Consider the following 16,305-nt stretch of genomic DNA (forward strand, 5'->3'; position numbering starts at 1 on the left):
GCATTTCCATTGTTGGTAGCTGCAGCATGTTGTTAAAATGCAATTTTAAACTCAACATATACACACAATAACTATAACTAAACTTAAACCTACAGTACTGTAGGACGATGATTTACACCAGCTATTGGAAGGATTTAGTCTTCAAGACAGTTTGTAGCCAATGTGAGGTGATAACTTACATAGCTGGAACACAGCACCACTCTCCAGTTTGTCATTTGGTCATCCATCCTTCTCATCGGGTTGGGGTAAGGCTGTCTTCTGGGTGGAGTATCTCTCTGTGTTAGCTCGGTCCTGGGCGTTGAGTGTCTGAAGTGCTGAATGCTGGGAGAGGACAAGTGTAAAGCACCTGAAGACAAAAAGACAAAGAGAAAAGCATGAATTCACAGATCACAGAGTTGTTCACTTTACTTTTCTTCTGTTATGTGTTTTTACCTTACCTCTGATCCCTGAGCCACAGGCTATACCTTATGTAAAAACAAGAGACTACAGTCAGTTCACGACATCATTTTAAACCTTTTCTACTTATTTGTGTTGACATTAAGTACGGACTTACCTTTGTCCTGCATGGTGAGCTAGAGCTTGAGAAAAAAATGTTAGTCATTTACAAACACTGCAAAGGCCAACTTAAACATTTAAAGCTTAAAAACAAGTTCTAACATAATCTAGTCAGAGTCGCTGTCATCAAGTGAAAGGTTAAAAGGCCTTTCCCAGAAGCGTCTGACACCAACAGAACCCGAGGATGTTGAAGGGCCATAAAACGTGTCATCACTTACCTTGCACCTCTTTGCACTTACCTCATCAGTGCAGGTGTCGTCTCCGCTTCTCTTTGCTGAGGAGGTGAGAGCTGAGGTTGAAGGAGAAGCTGAGAGAGTAGCGGAAGAAGGAGCAGGAGAGGAAGGAGCTGAGGGAGCAGGGGAGGAAGCAGCTAAGGGAGCAGGAGAGGAAGCAGCTGAGGGAGGAGCAGAGGAAGCAGGAGAAGCTAAAGGATCACCAACCGGGAAGAGTGGGGCGTTGGCCTGGCCGAAAGGCGGCATGGCGAACGGGGCAGCACCTGGAGCAATAGGATGTTGCCAATCGTGCCAAAACGGCTCTGGAGGGAGCTCCTGGATGAGAGGGGAATCAGCTCTCTCATCCATGGTGTCATACCCCGAGTCGTCACTAGGCCAATCGGCCCACTCTTCTGAGTTGTTCCAGTCAGAGGAATTGTCAGTGTCTTCACTCACCTCTTCGACGTCCTCAGGTATGTAGGGAGGGTACTCACCTTCCTCTTCACTGTCATCAGGATCCTGTGCTTCAGGAGAAGAGGGTGAGGATGGGAGAGGGATATACTCACCATACTCACCTTCACTGACACGCTCGGTATCAGAGTCATCCAGGATCCTGATGACCTCTGGAAGGCCTTCTTCTGCAGGACGCTCAACCACGTAGTCGAGACGACCTGTGAGGAAACAAGTTTAAAATAACATTAAGAATGTAATAAACATCAAGTGCTAAAGGAACAGAGCTACATCTGTTAGTTTGAGCAGACGATGAGAGAAAAGCATTTTAGGCTACATTTATGTCAGACTGAATGACACTTCTACTTGTTCATGCAAGCAAAAAACAGCTAAGTCAACTAAGTTCACATCATTAACTGCTATATAATAAGATATAGTAGTGGCATAACATAAGGATACCATTATTACTACTGTACTATGATTACTGTTTTCATATTCTTTTTTATATTCATTTATTTTTGTTATTTTTTATTATCATGTTTTGTAGCAGGGGAAAAGTTATAGTTTATTTCAATAAAGCCTTTGATCCAAGAAGAACAGGATGTTAGGAGGGGACCGGGATCTGGTGTGTTTACACCTGTGTGTTCTGACGTCATGACATGCTGAAGATGCTGTTACCACAGAGACTGATTTTGGGGCATTTTACAAATTTTAGTCCGTTAAGCTATTTTTAACCAAATCATTAAAAAAGTGTCAAATTTGAAGCCTTCAAATCAAAGTAACACCTTTTTTTTCAAATTCATACACCAGTCGTTAATAATTTCTACACCTCTCCCGGAAAATTTAAAACATACAAACAATTTACGGGGAAAAATATTGGAATAAGCATATTTTGATAACATTAAAACTTGATATTCACACTGGAACTTATTAAATTATTACAGTCATTTAGTAGCTCTTAAAATAACTGAAGAAATGTTAAAAGTACCTGCAGCGAAGTCCAGGGGGCTGTCGAGTCCACGACGAGCCATCTTCAGGCTTTGCTGTATGAAAAACAAGTACAAACAATCCAAAGATGAAGTACTTGTTGTGGCGAGCAAGTCAAATCCGCTTTCAGTAAATATTTTCCCGAAAACTTAACTTTCCACAGGCTGAGGTTGGAGCAGGTCAAAACAAGTCCAATAGCAAGTGTAAAGGGACGAATGGAACCTTGTGCAGCATTTATATACCCTCCGCAGGCCATGGTTACGGTTGCCAACATTTTTCTTTTAAAAGCTAACAATAACTTAGCGTTCTCGCTACTCACTATGCTGTTAAACAGCTATATGTTAGCAATGACAACATTTAACAATGCTAGCCGTGCTGATTAGCCTTAGGATTGCTTGAGGTTGTTTCCAGCTCTAGTGGTCATAAGCGAACTTAGTTCTGTGCCAGCTTTTAGCACGAAAATCAATCTTGTAAAGCTCACTATTAAACTGACAAAGCCTTAGAGCCTAGAAACTATGATACTTAAAACTGTGCTATGTTTGTCTCATAGCATATAGCAAGACCCCATAACTGACCTTTGACCTCTTCTCAAGATTAGATAATGCTATATAGAGCTATTTTAACACTATGTTTCTTACTGCCATTGTTTGACAACATATAAGCATAAAGGAAATGATATATGGAGATTCTAAATATCAGGTTATTATGACTTTATTATAAACTTTACAGTAACAGTTCAGAACTATTAAGCAAGCTTAGTTTTGGAAAAATCCCATTTGTGATCAAAACTTTTTACTTCATATTTATTACTAAATAATTCAATAAATTATACTCAAGTACTGAATAGTCACAAAAAATAGTAATTATGCTGAAAATTATGTTAAAGTGGTTTTCGACTGAGCATATAAACAAAAGCCTGGGAAAAAGTTCTGTTGAACAACACACATATGTTACCAATATTGTAGCCAGTGTTATTTAATGATTTGTTTTATTTTTGATACAATTTCAAACTTTATTAACCTTTTCAATAAAACAAAGTCTCAGATTTAATTATTCTGAAACTAAGTTTAAGCTTCCCAGAACGTTTTGTTGCAAGTTACATTACTGATATAAGAAATATAAAATGTTTGTATTGTTCACCCACAAGTGCAGTCTCTGGCTCAAACACAGAAGCTTGATATGTTTGGTTGTCAGTCCAGACATTCCTAAAGAAAGTTGTCCTTCTTCAGCTCCAGACCTTTCTAGATAAAAATGGCATTAGTGAAGTATTTCAGTCTGGTTTTAAAAACGCACCACAACACTGAAACTGCTCTTGTAAAAGTTTTTAATGACCTTTTAACTTTTCTGACTTGGGAGATTTTGCCATTTTAATACTGTTAGACCTCAGTGCTGCATTTGATGGGATTCTTATCGCTCGGCTTGAGCACTGTGTCAGAATCAAAGGGACTGCTTTGGAGTGGTTTAAATCTTACCTGTCCAACCAAAGTTTTTCTGTTAGATTGGGGGAAACATCGTCCTCAGAAGCCTCACTTTCTTGTGGGGTCCTCAAGGAGTCCAATCTTGGTCCAGTTCTCTTTTCTATTTATATGCTCCCCATGGGTTCAATTTTTTGAAAAACATGGGATCTCATTCCATTGCTATGCAGACAACTCACAGATTTACCTGCCACTGAAACGTGAATCTGTGAGTCGTCTGAAGGGTTTGCTAGATTGTTTGGAGGATGTTGAGGATGGCATGGATGGCTTTTAACTTCCTTAACCTAAATGAACAGAAAACAGAGGTGATTGTGTTTGGTCCCTGTGACCGCTGTGACTTTGGCCCTTTAGGAATTCATAATAATAATAATAAAAACCTTTGCAAGGAACCTAGGAGTGTTTTTTTTTACTCTAATCTAATGTTTGATAAACAGATTAATGCTGCCTTTGCTGTAACTGCTCCTAAGCTCCCTTCACGTCAGGACTTCCCCAACATTGGACACTTTTAACTGACCATTCATCCTCCTCTTTCTCTCATTTTTTACATTCATCAGGTCCTCAGAGTACTCGTTCCATCTTCCCAACACACTCTTTTCACTGTTTAGCACATTTCCATCTTTATCCATCTTACTCCACAAATAGTCTTTTCCTTCGGGGCCGACAAACTGACAACTTTCAACATAATCCATTTGATTTCCAGCTTCAAACTCGTGATAATGACGGACACTCTCTTTACCCTGAAACAGCATTCATGAAATCTTCCTTCAAGATTACAACTACTTGATTTACAGTGGAGTGAAAAAGTCTTTGGCTTCTTCCTTATTTCCTTTTTTTGTATGTTTTTCACATGTGAAAGTTTCAGATCAATAAACAAATTTAAATATGAGGCTATTTAAAAAAAACAAACATCAATCATCCAAACAATTTATTCAAAAAATGGAATTTTGAAACAAGTGAGCTGTAAATACAAAATTGCAGTTGCACTAAAACACATTTTTGCATTGTCCAACTTTCTTATCTCTCGTCTGCTCTCACAGTGAGTCACACACATTTGTATTTACAGAGCACACTTTGACAAGTAGTCTAAACTCTGGGTGAAGTGTGTGATCACACCGAGTCCCAGCTGGTTTGAGGAGCAGACTGAGTCTCTGCAGGGTTTAAACTCAGTCCCTGGAAAACAGACACAGTCCAGTTATATCTGGATGAAAACTGTCTCTGTGAAGGCAGTTTTGTTTTTGTTAACACTCCCTCAGAGAGGGACAGCTGGTTCATGTTTATTTAATCCCATTATCCAAAGACACTTCTACATCATCATCCACAGTTATGGGTCAATGACAATATCAAATAACAAGATCAGAATAACAACCTTAGGATTATTGAGATTTGTACTTACTGTGGTTTCATCCATCTGAGTTTTGTTCCCTAAAATGAGAGAAGAAAGTCAATTTCAGTTTTGTTTTAAAATTCAAAATCATTCAATCTTAAATGTACCTTTATGTCTTGTCCTTATATTGACTGTTGCAGCAGTTATTAAAAGCGCTGCTAATCCCACAGAGACAACAATGAACCTCAAAGAAACAAAAAATCTGTCAAACACAAAAAATGTGATTATTAAAATTATTTGGTTGCAGTTTTCTGTTCCGTGTAAATTCCTTTCTTTTAAAAATGTAACAGCATTTTATTAATAAATGTGCAAATTTCTGTGATATGATTTGTATTTAAAAGTATTTATATACAAAGTTAAAGTGAGTTTTCATTTGCATATCATTTCAAAAGCTCAAATAAATTTAAAATAAACAGATATTTATGCAACCAGCTTAATCTTCAGTCCTGCTTTTGAAGGACTCTTCATTGTTGGGGTTGTTTCTGATTTTGTGCTTATTTCAGTTTTTCTGGCTGGATTCTTTGTTGTTTTTGTGTCACCTGAATAAATGAAAAAGTAAAAGCACAAAAGTTTTTCATGTTTCTCATCTGATGTAAACATGAGAAACAATATTCTACTTTCACACTTGAAATATTTAAGTAAATGTTTGATGTGATTTTACTTATATTAACAGCTGATCCTGATCTCACCTGTTTCCTCACCTGATGGCTGACGGTCGAAAGTAAACAGCTGCACTCTTCTTGTGTTAGTGTCAGTCACTTCACATTTCAATATTTTATGACGTGATGAGTATAAATAATTATTCTTCAGAAAAGACACAGTGGCAGCGCAGTGAGTCTGTGAAGTCACTATTTCTTTGTTCTCTTTGTCCACATCTCGACCTTCAAGCAGCCACTTCACTGTGTGATGACACTGTTCATATGTCAGCACAGAGCAGCTTAACGTCACCGTATCAGTGTCCTTATGTTCAGTCACTGGTGAACATAATGTAACAAAGTGAGACAAACAGAGCGGAAATTAGTCAAGTTATCTTAATCAGTTTCAGTATGATTATTGAGCATTTTATGTCCTGAAAATGTCATGATTCGGCCGTGTGGCAGGCAGGATGAGGACCCAAATTGCAAACTCACAGACACGGGGGATAAACTCAAAATGCAGCTTTATTGCTGACAGGTGATAAACAATAACGATGATACAAAAGCAATGCAAAACTACACTAAACTGGGAAAAGCTAAAGTAACATATACCAGAAGACACGGGGAGAACCACACACGGCACGAGGGAGAACGCGACGCCGAACAGAGGGAGACTCAGACAGAAATACACAGAGGGTAAACGAGGAAAGTGGGCACACACGGGGAACACAGGTGACACTGATAATCATAACGAGACAGGGCGGGGTGAACTGAACATGACATGTACAGGCACAGAGGTTCAGACAGGAGGAGAGAGAGCACGGGGAAAACACAGACATAACGGGCTGGGGAAACATGAAACAACCACAAAGGGAGACGAGGGCTCATAAATACATAGAGGGCACACAGGGGGGAGAGAGAGCACGGGGAGAACTTAGACATAATGGGCAGGGGAAACATGGAATAAAACATAAGGAGAGACGAGGGCTCACAGATACACAGAGGGGCACACAGGGGGTAAAAGCCATGAAGGGAAAACACTTAGGGAACAACACAACAGGGCAACTCAGAAAACATGGCCTAAATAAGGAACGAAATACAAAAATACAAGGAACTAAGAATACTGGGCCCTCATGGCCCAGGACCATGACAGAAAAGATTTGAACTGAAAATATTTTGATGTAAATACTCACAGGTAATAACAGAGAGATCAACCAAAGACTGATGAACCAGAGTATGTGTAGATTGTATTTTGTCTAATTTGTATTGTCGACAATAATAACAACCAACATCCCCGACTGTGAGCTTCTTTATGAGCAGAGAACAGTTCACTGTAACTCAGTCTGTCTGATTTAGTTTTAGCTTGTTCACCAATCTGTCCAAGTGTGATCAGCTCTACGTAGTCCCATCACAGTTATTCTGCTCATCTATCACATTCACACAAGGCAGAGTGACGTCATCTCCAACTTTAATAAACATGGAGGCTTCAGTTACAGATACTGTTGAGAAGATTGAAGAGAAATATGATAGACATTAGAATACAGCACTTTTACAGTTAGAGTGAAGATATTTTAGACACAAGTTCATAAACAGAGCATGCTCAGCTCTCTTATTTACTGTAAAGGTTGTTGACTGTAATAATATGAACAATATTTAGTTTGACTGCTATTTAAGTGTTTCCTGTATTCTTACCTGCGATCTGAATCATGAGCATCAGACATGAAAACATTTGAATCCATCTGAATTCATCCATCGTGCTTCTCTGTCTCACTTCTTTCTTGTTCTTGATCTCGACTGTCACACCCTCTGAACTGATGACTCTGTAAGACTGTTTGTACTTCCTGTCATCAGTGAGATGTCACTTCCTCATCACAGCTTTAGGGACCCAGTTGTTATTTTTGCTGATGATAATGTTTCATAGGTTGAGTATGTCAGCTTTTCATGTGTCTGAAATTCATGATTTTTATAAACATAATTTATTGTAATGAGAAATCACATTCAGCAGGTGCACTTTGTGTCTATTCCCACAGAGCATTTGTGACAGACTGACAGTGATTTAAATACTGATTGTTAGGATGAATTGAAGATGATTAACTGATAAACAGAATCCAGTCAAGCTATTTGGTGATTGGACTCTGATGGCCTTCACGGCTGATTGGATTCCAGCTGATGAAAGAATTTAGGCAGGACCCCCCACAGTCCAGACATGGTGGTGGTTAAGATGGAGAATTGGATGGAGCGCTGAGTAACATGTCTGGAAGGGAGATTGAAAGATGAGCAGGGAGATTTAAAGTACATGAAGTGGAGGCTGATTGTCTTGAAGAAGGCCGGGAGAAAGACGATTGGACTTGACCAGTGATGTCAGCAATCAGCTGGACAGTGTTCGAAAGTGGAAGTGATGAAAAGCTCTGGCCACTAAACACCCAGGAAGTAGACAGAAGTGTGATTATAAGTCTTCCTCATTGTACTCGTGAAGGCTGAACTTAAGCTTCATGTGTTTCACTCCCTGAAAATAAACAGACGACTGAGGAAGTTGAGTGTGTGAAGTTTAAGATAAATGTTTCTATTAATGCAGCTTCTCTTTCTTTAAAATGTAAGAAAATGAAAGCACATAACAAGGTTCTGTTGAAGGGTCAAACACCTCCGCCACCACAGTTGGACTTTTGATGTCTAATAGATCATTTGATTACACAGCTGCAGCTACAGAACATAAAGCAGGTCTGAGACGCTCCTCTTCCTCATTGTTGAACTGAAGACGTTTCTGAGAACTGAAAGTGTTTTGGTGAGAGTGTGGCTACAACAGCAGCAGAGCTCATGAGGTTTGACTTTATAATAACGGACAGTTAAACATCAGAAACACAAACTATTATCACAATTGTTGAACGCTGACAGTATGAAATCGGTTTAAGGGTTTAGAGAGTTTGTGTTCAGTCTTTCACAGTTGTGTGAGGAGAGCAGGAAGGAGGCAGGACAGACTCAAACTATCTGTTGGTGTTTTACTGATATATTTAAAACAGAAATTGTGACCAAGCAAGCAGAAGATGTGTACCAGGGTTGTGAAGCAAAAGTTTCTGGACACATCTGTGCATCCTTGATTATAACTCCTGCAGCAAGTCTCCTCTCCTCTCTTTCCTCTGAGTTAAAACATCCTTTAACATGGTTTACTTGGTTTACTGAAAATGATTTGCAGCTCATGAGCAGGAGGACACAGGAGATGAGGAGGCACAAAATTGAAAATTGAGACAAGTCTTGGGAGTGGTGTCATTAAAGCTGCTGGTAGAGTGCTCAAAGCCTGCGCCGACCAGCTGGCTCCTGTGTTCACCAGACTATTCAACCTCTCCCTGACACATGCCTCTGTCCCTCACTGCCTGAAATTGTCAACAATAGTCCCAGTCCCCAAGTCCACCACCATCAGTAGCCTCAGTGACTACAGACCCATCGCACTGACTCCAGTGGTTGCAAAGTGCTTTGAGAAGCTCGTCCTAAAACACATAAAGGACTGCCTCCCACCCAGCTTTGACCCCCACCAGTTTGCCTACAAGGCAAATAGGTCCACAGAGGATGCAATTTCCACTGCTCTCCACTCCGCTCTGCATCACCTGGAGAATCCTGGGACATCAGTAAGGATGCTCTTCGTTGATTTCAGCTCAATACTATCATCCAAGACATTCTTATAGACAAGCTGGTAAACTTGGACTCCCCCCCTCCACATGTGCATGGATCAAAAACTTCCTCACAGACCGTTCACAGTCAGTCAAGGTTGGCAACCAGCGATCATCCACCCTGACACTGCTGTTGATCATCTATGTGCAATATCTCAGTCTTTCCATGTTCTGTGCAATATTTTTGGCTCATGTGCAATTATTTTGGTCCCAGTCTGTTTCAATGTTTCCTACACATACACCATGTATATAGTTCCACTCACATATGTATACATATACACTGTTTTTTATTTTATTCTATTTATTTAATTATTTATTTATTTTCCGCCTTCGTTGTATATTGGTTTCTCTTCTTACTTTAGCACCTTTGTGGTTCAGCTACCCAATTTCGCTGTGCAAGAAACTGCACAATGACAATAAAAAGCTCTAAGTCTAAGTTTCTAAGTCTCTAACAGGTGACTGTGCAAATACTGGAAAACTGAGGACCTCTGGCGGATAAAAGGAATAATACACAAAAAAGTGCTCAGACATAAACTGTGAGAGTTTAAAATTTGTTCTGCAAAAATAGAATTTCACCAAATTAATAGAAATGCATATTTTCCAGATTACATTACTATAAAAAAGAATATTCAAGATATTGATTCAGATTCTATTTAATCATCATGAAAGACATGTTATAAAACTCATACTGGACTTTTGACACTGCACATATTTCACTTACACAAACTATAAAGGCATTAAAGGCATTTAACAACAGTCATATTATAAGAGAGGATTAAGACTTGAATACACATCTTCTATCAGATTAAAATAACAACAGCGTGAAACACAAAAACTATTAACATTGCTTTAAAGTTCTCATCTAGTTTATATTTACCTATAAAACCAGATGAGATGACATTGATAATATAACAGCAGTTTTCTCTGCTGAGTTGATGTTGCTGATCAGTGGCTGGATGACAAAAACAAAACATAATCAGAATCAGAAAAATGTATTAATCCCTAAAGAAATGATGTGGTTACACAATGATAATAACATCATAAATGTTGCTTTGGCTCATTGACCTCAGGTATTTGAATTTCTCCACCTATATTACCTCTACTCCCTGCAGCATCTCTGTTAAACCTGTCTCCCTCTCATTCACACAACTTCTCTCCAGAACACTCCTCCACCGCTACAGGCCGTCTTTCACCTGTTTCTTAATGTTGTCCACAAACATAATAGACCAGAGACTCCTGCCTGACCTCAACTGTCAACCTACCCATCATCATAAAAATGAGAACAAAATAAAGAGCATAGATTCCTTTCAATACTTTGGATTTCTTTTCTTTTGACAGAGGAAAAATTCAAAATAAGATGAACAGTAAAAACAGGTAATAAATAATAAAAATAGAAGCTAAGGAAGATCTTCAGAACACAAATTTGAAACTCAAATACAACTCAAAACTCTAGGACCATGGCACTGAATCCTGTGTGCTGTTCAATAGTCTAGCAATAGCAATAGTTTTAGTTGTATGTTTTCTATCCAGCCTTCTCTTAGAGCAACTGCTCATATCCATAGCAAAGAACTCCTGGTACCAATTATATTTTCATTTAAAAAAAGGAAAAATAAGTGTATTATAATGTAGCTGGGCACTGTCCCAAAAACTGGTGTTTCTTTAAATCTGTTGGACCCATAAAAAATATTCAAGAATTGTCTTTCCATTAAATGCAAATTCATTTTTTTCAACAGCTTGAACTATGTTATTTTAAAATTGACACTAGAGCAGAAGTCACTGCATCATTTCATCATCAACACGACCTGAAAAAAGCTGTCTGATATATAGATAAAATAATAACAAACAAACAAACATATCACTAAACAAAACACCTTATCTTGGTTTTCTAGGTGTTGCTGATGGTGACATAGGAAACTTCAGGATCCACCTAAACAATGAAGAGAAAAACATGCTGACTCCTCAGTAATATCCATCCATCCACTTATCCTTTTTAGTGTCGCGGGGTTGCTGGAGCCTATCCCAGCTGTCATAAGGCGAGAGGTGGGGTTCACCCTGGACAGGTCGCCAGTCTGTCGCAGGGCCAACACACAGAGACAGACAACCATTCGCACTCACAACGCAAAACATGCTAGGTGTGTTTTATCATGATTCATATAATACTGATGATGGATTTTTAGGCTAATAGTTAGGCTAACACATATACCACTCATCTTTTCTTTCCTCACAAAACCGATAAATCCTCCACTTCTTTTAAGTGTCTCCCAGCGCAATTCTTAGCATATTTGGTTCCTGCAACTGGTCCGTCGGGTTATTGTCTCCCCAGAAACACGTTGTGCTTTTGGAAATCAGTTTTTTCCTATTTCCGTTGTCGTTTTTCCTCTTTTCGTTGTGTTTTGTGTGCTTTTGCAGCATTTTTCTTATTGCTGGTGTTTTCTTAAGTTGCAGTGGCCTCTCAGGGCCACCGTACAACTGAGTTGCTAGTCTCCACTATGGCCTAATCTCCTCATGTGTATTTAAAGCCCCAGTTTGCTTCTGTTCTTTGTTATGTTCTATGTTCCTTAGAGGCTAGTTTGTGACTTCCAGGTTTTTAGTGTTGCCTGAATTATTTTGTGTTTTGCATTTTGGCCTGCTAAGGTCAGCAATAAAGCTGCTTTTTGAGTTTAACATGGATTTGAGTTCTGCACTTGGATCCTACTTTGCCAACAGCTATCCTTGAAAATATGTCTCACTGTAATGCAACATAAACAACTCTTCATTCATCACTTTAATTTCTCAGAAATGATGTCTCAAGATATTGCATTTGTGTTTTGACCTCTTACTTCAGGTTTTACGATTCATGGTGTGGTCTACTGATTTTATTTTTGGCCTAACTTTCTTATCTTTTGGATGCTTTTTACAGTTTTCAAACTTGGCTTTTTCAGTTTTTTCAGGCATTCATTTAGAGCAAAACTAGTTGTGGGCAGATAACAAATGAATAGAAAAACATTTTATCTCCAGATGACATTATTGTAAGCAATAAAAAGGAAGAAACTGATACAGATTTAATGGTATTTAACGGTCAATAAACTCATGCTACAAAACCCATAACGGTCATTTAGAAATCTAAAACAAACAAAAGCCGAGCGCTACCCCCAACTCACTAATTGAATAAACAAGAAAAAAATGATAGAAAATAATAAGGCAGTTCTCTCTTTCTGCTTCAGTGCTTAGTTAAAAGTCAAAGTATCAACACACTAAATACAAAACTTGGCAGTTCTCTGAAATCACACACCCAGATCTGTCATAGATGGTTTGGAGGCCAAGGACGGGCCTGCTGCTGCTGTCAGCTACTGCCGGGGAGACTGCTGGAGAGGATTTTTAAAACAGCCACTTGATGATGGAACCAATCAGCAGCTGCCAGCAAAATCCAGCCACTGTGATTCAAAAGATGGCCAGAGCCGTAACAATAGGATTAAATCTATTAAACTAGATAAGATTATACTGATAATACAACAGCAGTTTTTTTCTGCTGAGCTGATGTTGTGGATCAGTGGTATCTGACAGAAACACCAGAGCCTCCAGTGCTTTCATACTTTATTGAAACATCAACTTTATCATAATGTACCTGTGAAAAACAAGCAAAAAACCCAAAACCAAATGTATCAGATTGTGAGACAAATAAATTGGCATTGTGTTTATTATTACCTGTGGTTTCAGTTATATTCTTTCCATTAGTTCTTAGTTTTCTTTTCTTTTGTGTTTTTGAGTGTTAGGTTGAAATTGTTAAATGTTACCATTATTGTACTGCCAAGGTCTCCCCTTCCTAGCAAGTAAAAACCCGGTTAAAGCTGTTCGTCTTGCTTTGTTCACGGGAACAAGTCTGAACTAGCGGGCCTGCTGAAGCGCAGACCCAACATTGAGTGTTTCTTTTCTCTCTTTATTTTACTGAGAGGAGAAAATGCACCACAATGACGTCCAACAAAACAAACGATATAATCTGAGGTTTTTTATGCAGTTATTTTCACTTTTATTTTGAAGGTTTGTCACATGGCTTTTTGTGTTATTGCTTCCTACTTTAACTGACCTTATCTGTGCTTTTCATCTTTCTCCCTGTTTTGTAAATATTCCAGAGTTTTCCTTGTCCCTTTCTCCTGCTGGATTTACTGGATTTTGTATTGTGTCTGTGTTTTTTACTTTTCTCTGTGTTTGCATGCGAGATAAACATAACTTCACCGTTAATTTATAAGCAGTGTTAATTTAATTTTCCAAAACTCTCACGTATGGTTTTTCATATCCTCCCAGTTGTAGACATCTGACTCTCGATTATCTGCTGAACCACTTAAACTCAGGAAATCCAAAATAATCTCATGAACATCATCTGCAGTTATTAGAAAATAACAAGGATGAGAAAAACAACCAAAAGACTTTTAACTTGCTGAGTTACTTACTGTGGTTTGATCCATCTGTGTTTTCTGACCTAAAATGAGATAAGACATTTTTTCTGTTTCAAATCAAACTTAAAAATCATTCAAATTCCTCAATATTAAATTTACCTTTAGTTCTGCTCCATGTGTTGACTGTCACAGCAGTGATTAAAAGTGCTGCTAAACCCACTGAGACAATAATGAACCTCGAAGATACAGAAACATCTGAATAAAAGAAAACATCCAAACTTGGCATTACATAATAAAAAAATCAATAACTTTATATCAAACAAATATTTTAAAATAAATGTGATTATATCTCATGAAACATTTTCATTTTTTCTTCTTATGTCGTCCTTATTTAGGTTCTTCATTTATTTAATCGGGCACATTTAAATCGAAATTATTATGTTCCACTAAATATTATCATTAAAAAGGATTACAAGAGTTTACATGACATAAGGATGTGTTATGTAAGTACCTTGTGAATCATCCTTCATTGTTGTTGTGGTTGCTTCTGCTTCAGTTGTGTATCTCTTGGTTTTTCTTGTTGGTTTCTGTGTTGTTTTTTTGTCATCTGAATAAATGAAAAAAGAACAATCAAAAGTTTTTTCACATTGTTCGCGTGTTAGAAATACATCCATCCATTCGCTTCCGCTTATCCTTCTTAGGGTCGCGGGGGGTGCTGGAGCCTCTCCCAGCTGTCATAGGGCGAGAGGCGGGGTACACCCTGGACAGGTTGCCAGTCTGTCGCAGGGCCAACACACAAAGACATCATTCGCGCTCACATTCACTCCCGCATTCACACCTATGGGCACTTTGGATTAATCAATTAACCTATCCCCACAAGCTGACAGAGGCGAGGCTGCCGGACACTGGCGCCACCGGGCCCTCTGACCACCACCAGTAGGCAACAGGTGAAGTGTCTTGCCCAAGGACACAACGACCGAGACTGACGGAGCCGGGGCTCGAACCGGCAACCTTCCGATTACAAGACAAACTGCCAACTCTTGAGCCACGATCGCCCCAAAATTATAAACACAACAAAAGCTATTTTGCCCAAACACCTGAAATACATCTAATTAATATTTTAGCTATTTTTAGTTGTTTTAAACAGCTGATCGTGAGCTCACCTGTTTCCTCATCTGAGGTCTGACAGCTAAAGGTAAACAGCTGCACACTTCCTGTGTTAGCATCAGTCACGTCACACTTCATTTTCTCATATCTTGATGGATAGATATAGTGAGACTTCCAAAGGGTCACAGTAGTGGAGCAGTCAGTCTGTGAGGTCAGTATTTCTTTGTCATCTTTGTTCATATCTTGACGTTTAATCAGCCAATTCACGGTGTGATGACACTGTCCATATGTCACCACAGAGCAGTTTACAGTTTTTATCAGTTGCTTTGGTGCATTTCTCACAACAAAATTGATCTCTGCACCACTACTAAGGCTCTTCTCAAAACAATTGGTGCAAACTGCAAAACATGGTGGATAACTCGCAAAAGTGAGTCACCTCATCAAAAAGAAAAGTCAGTTGCTCAAAATAAGTAGTCAATGCTTCAAAAGCAAGTCCCTTAATCAAAACAGATAATATATTCATCAAAAGCAAGTACTTATATCAAAGTGTCAGGGCTGTCACAATTACAAGTCATTACACCAGCACCTTTGGTCACAAAATCAAATGGTTTGAACAGGTTCTCATTGTGACGGATTTCTTTGTAGGTGCTTCCCAATGACTAATAATAAAAAGATTAACCTGAGACAGATGAACCAGAGCGTTTAGAGTTTGTATTTCTCCTAATTTGTACTGTAGGCATGAATAAAGACCAACTTCCTCAAATGTGAGCTTCTTAATAACCAGAGAACAGTTCGCTGTAACACTCAGTCTGTCTGATTTGACTTTGTCTGTCCAAGTGTGATCAGCTCTACTGTTGTTTTGTGTCTTGAAACAAAGGTCCATTCAGTACTGTCACAGTTATTCTGCTCATCTATCACATTTAGACAAGGCAGAGTGACGTCATCTCCAACTTTCATAAAAATGGATATTTCAGTTTCAGATACTGTTGAGAAGATTGATGAGAAATATGAAAGATAAATTAGAATGCAGCAGTTTTACAATCAGAGCGAAGATTTTAGACTCGGGTCTGTAAACATGTCCCATATTTCCCTAAAACAACAGTACATGCTCAGCTTTCTTATTTACTGTAAAGTTTATTGACCATAGTAATACTGATAATATTTAGTTTTGTTGCTAATAAAATGTTTCCTGTATCCTTACCTGGAATCAGAATCATCAGCATCAGAGATAAAAACATTTGAATCCATCTGAATTCATCCATCGTGCTTCTCTGCCTCACGTCTTTCTTGTTGTCGATCTCAACCGTCACAGTCTCTGAACTGATGACTCTTTTTACTTCCTGTCATTAGTCAGATCTCACTTCCTCACTGCAACTTTAGTCATTTGTAGTTCTTTCTTCTTGTTGGTATTGAGTATGTGAGCTTTCTCTGAAATTGATGAATACATTTAAATATTAAACAAAGA

The 16,305-nt window shown here is 38.6% G+C and overlaps 1 protein-coding gene and 2 pseudogenes across 1 annotated transcript; all 3 read right to left on the reverse strand.

Annotated features, from left to right (window-relative positions):
* Nucleotides 1–662: 662 nt before the first annotated feature.
* Nucleotides 663–2,248, reverse strand: LOC146630493 (uncharacterized). The gene is made up of 2 exons (XM_085355890.1): nt 2,206–2,248; nt 663–1,438 (listed from the first exon to the last, which is right to left on the reverse strand). Exons 1-2 carry the CDS (start codon nt 2,246–2,248, stop codon nt 663–665), a joined length of 819 nt encoding a protein of 272 aa, XP_085212016.1.
* Nucleotides 2,249–4,786: 2,538 nt separating this feature from the next.
* LOC146630494 (uncharacterized) lies at nt 4,787–7,451 on the reverse strand (annotated as a pseudogene).
* A 5,435-nt stretch (nt 7,452–12,886) lies between these two features.
* On the reverse strand, nt 12,887–16,102 carry LOC146630495 (uncharacterized; annotated as a pseudogene).
* Between the last annotated feature and the right edge of the window lie 203 nt (nt 16,103–16,305).

This window comes from Diplotaxodon limnothrissa, linkage group LG6, assembly GCF_057381915.1.
Source record: "Diplotaxodon limnothrissa isolate DT_005_m linkage group LG6, D_limnothrissa_male_GT1.1, whole genome shotgun sequence".
NCBI classification, from domain to species: domain Eukaryota; kingdom Metazoa; phylum Chordata; class Actinopteri; order Cichliformes; family Cichlidae; genus Diplotaxodon; species Diplotaxodon limnothrissa.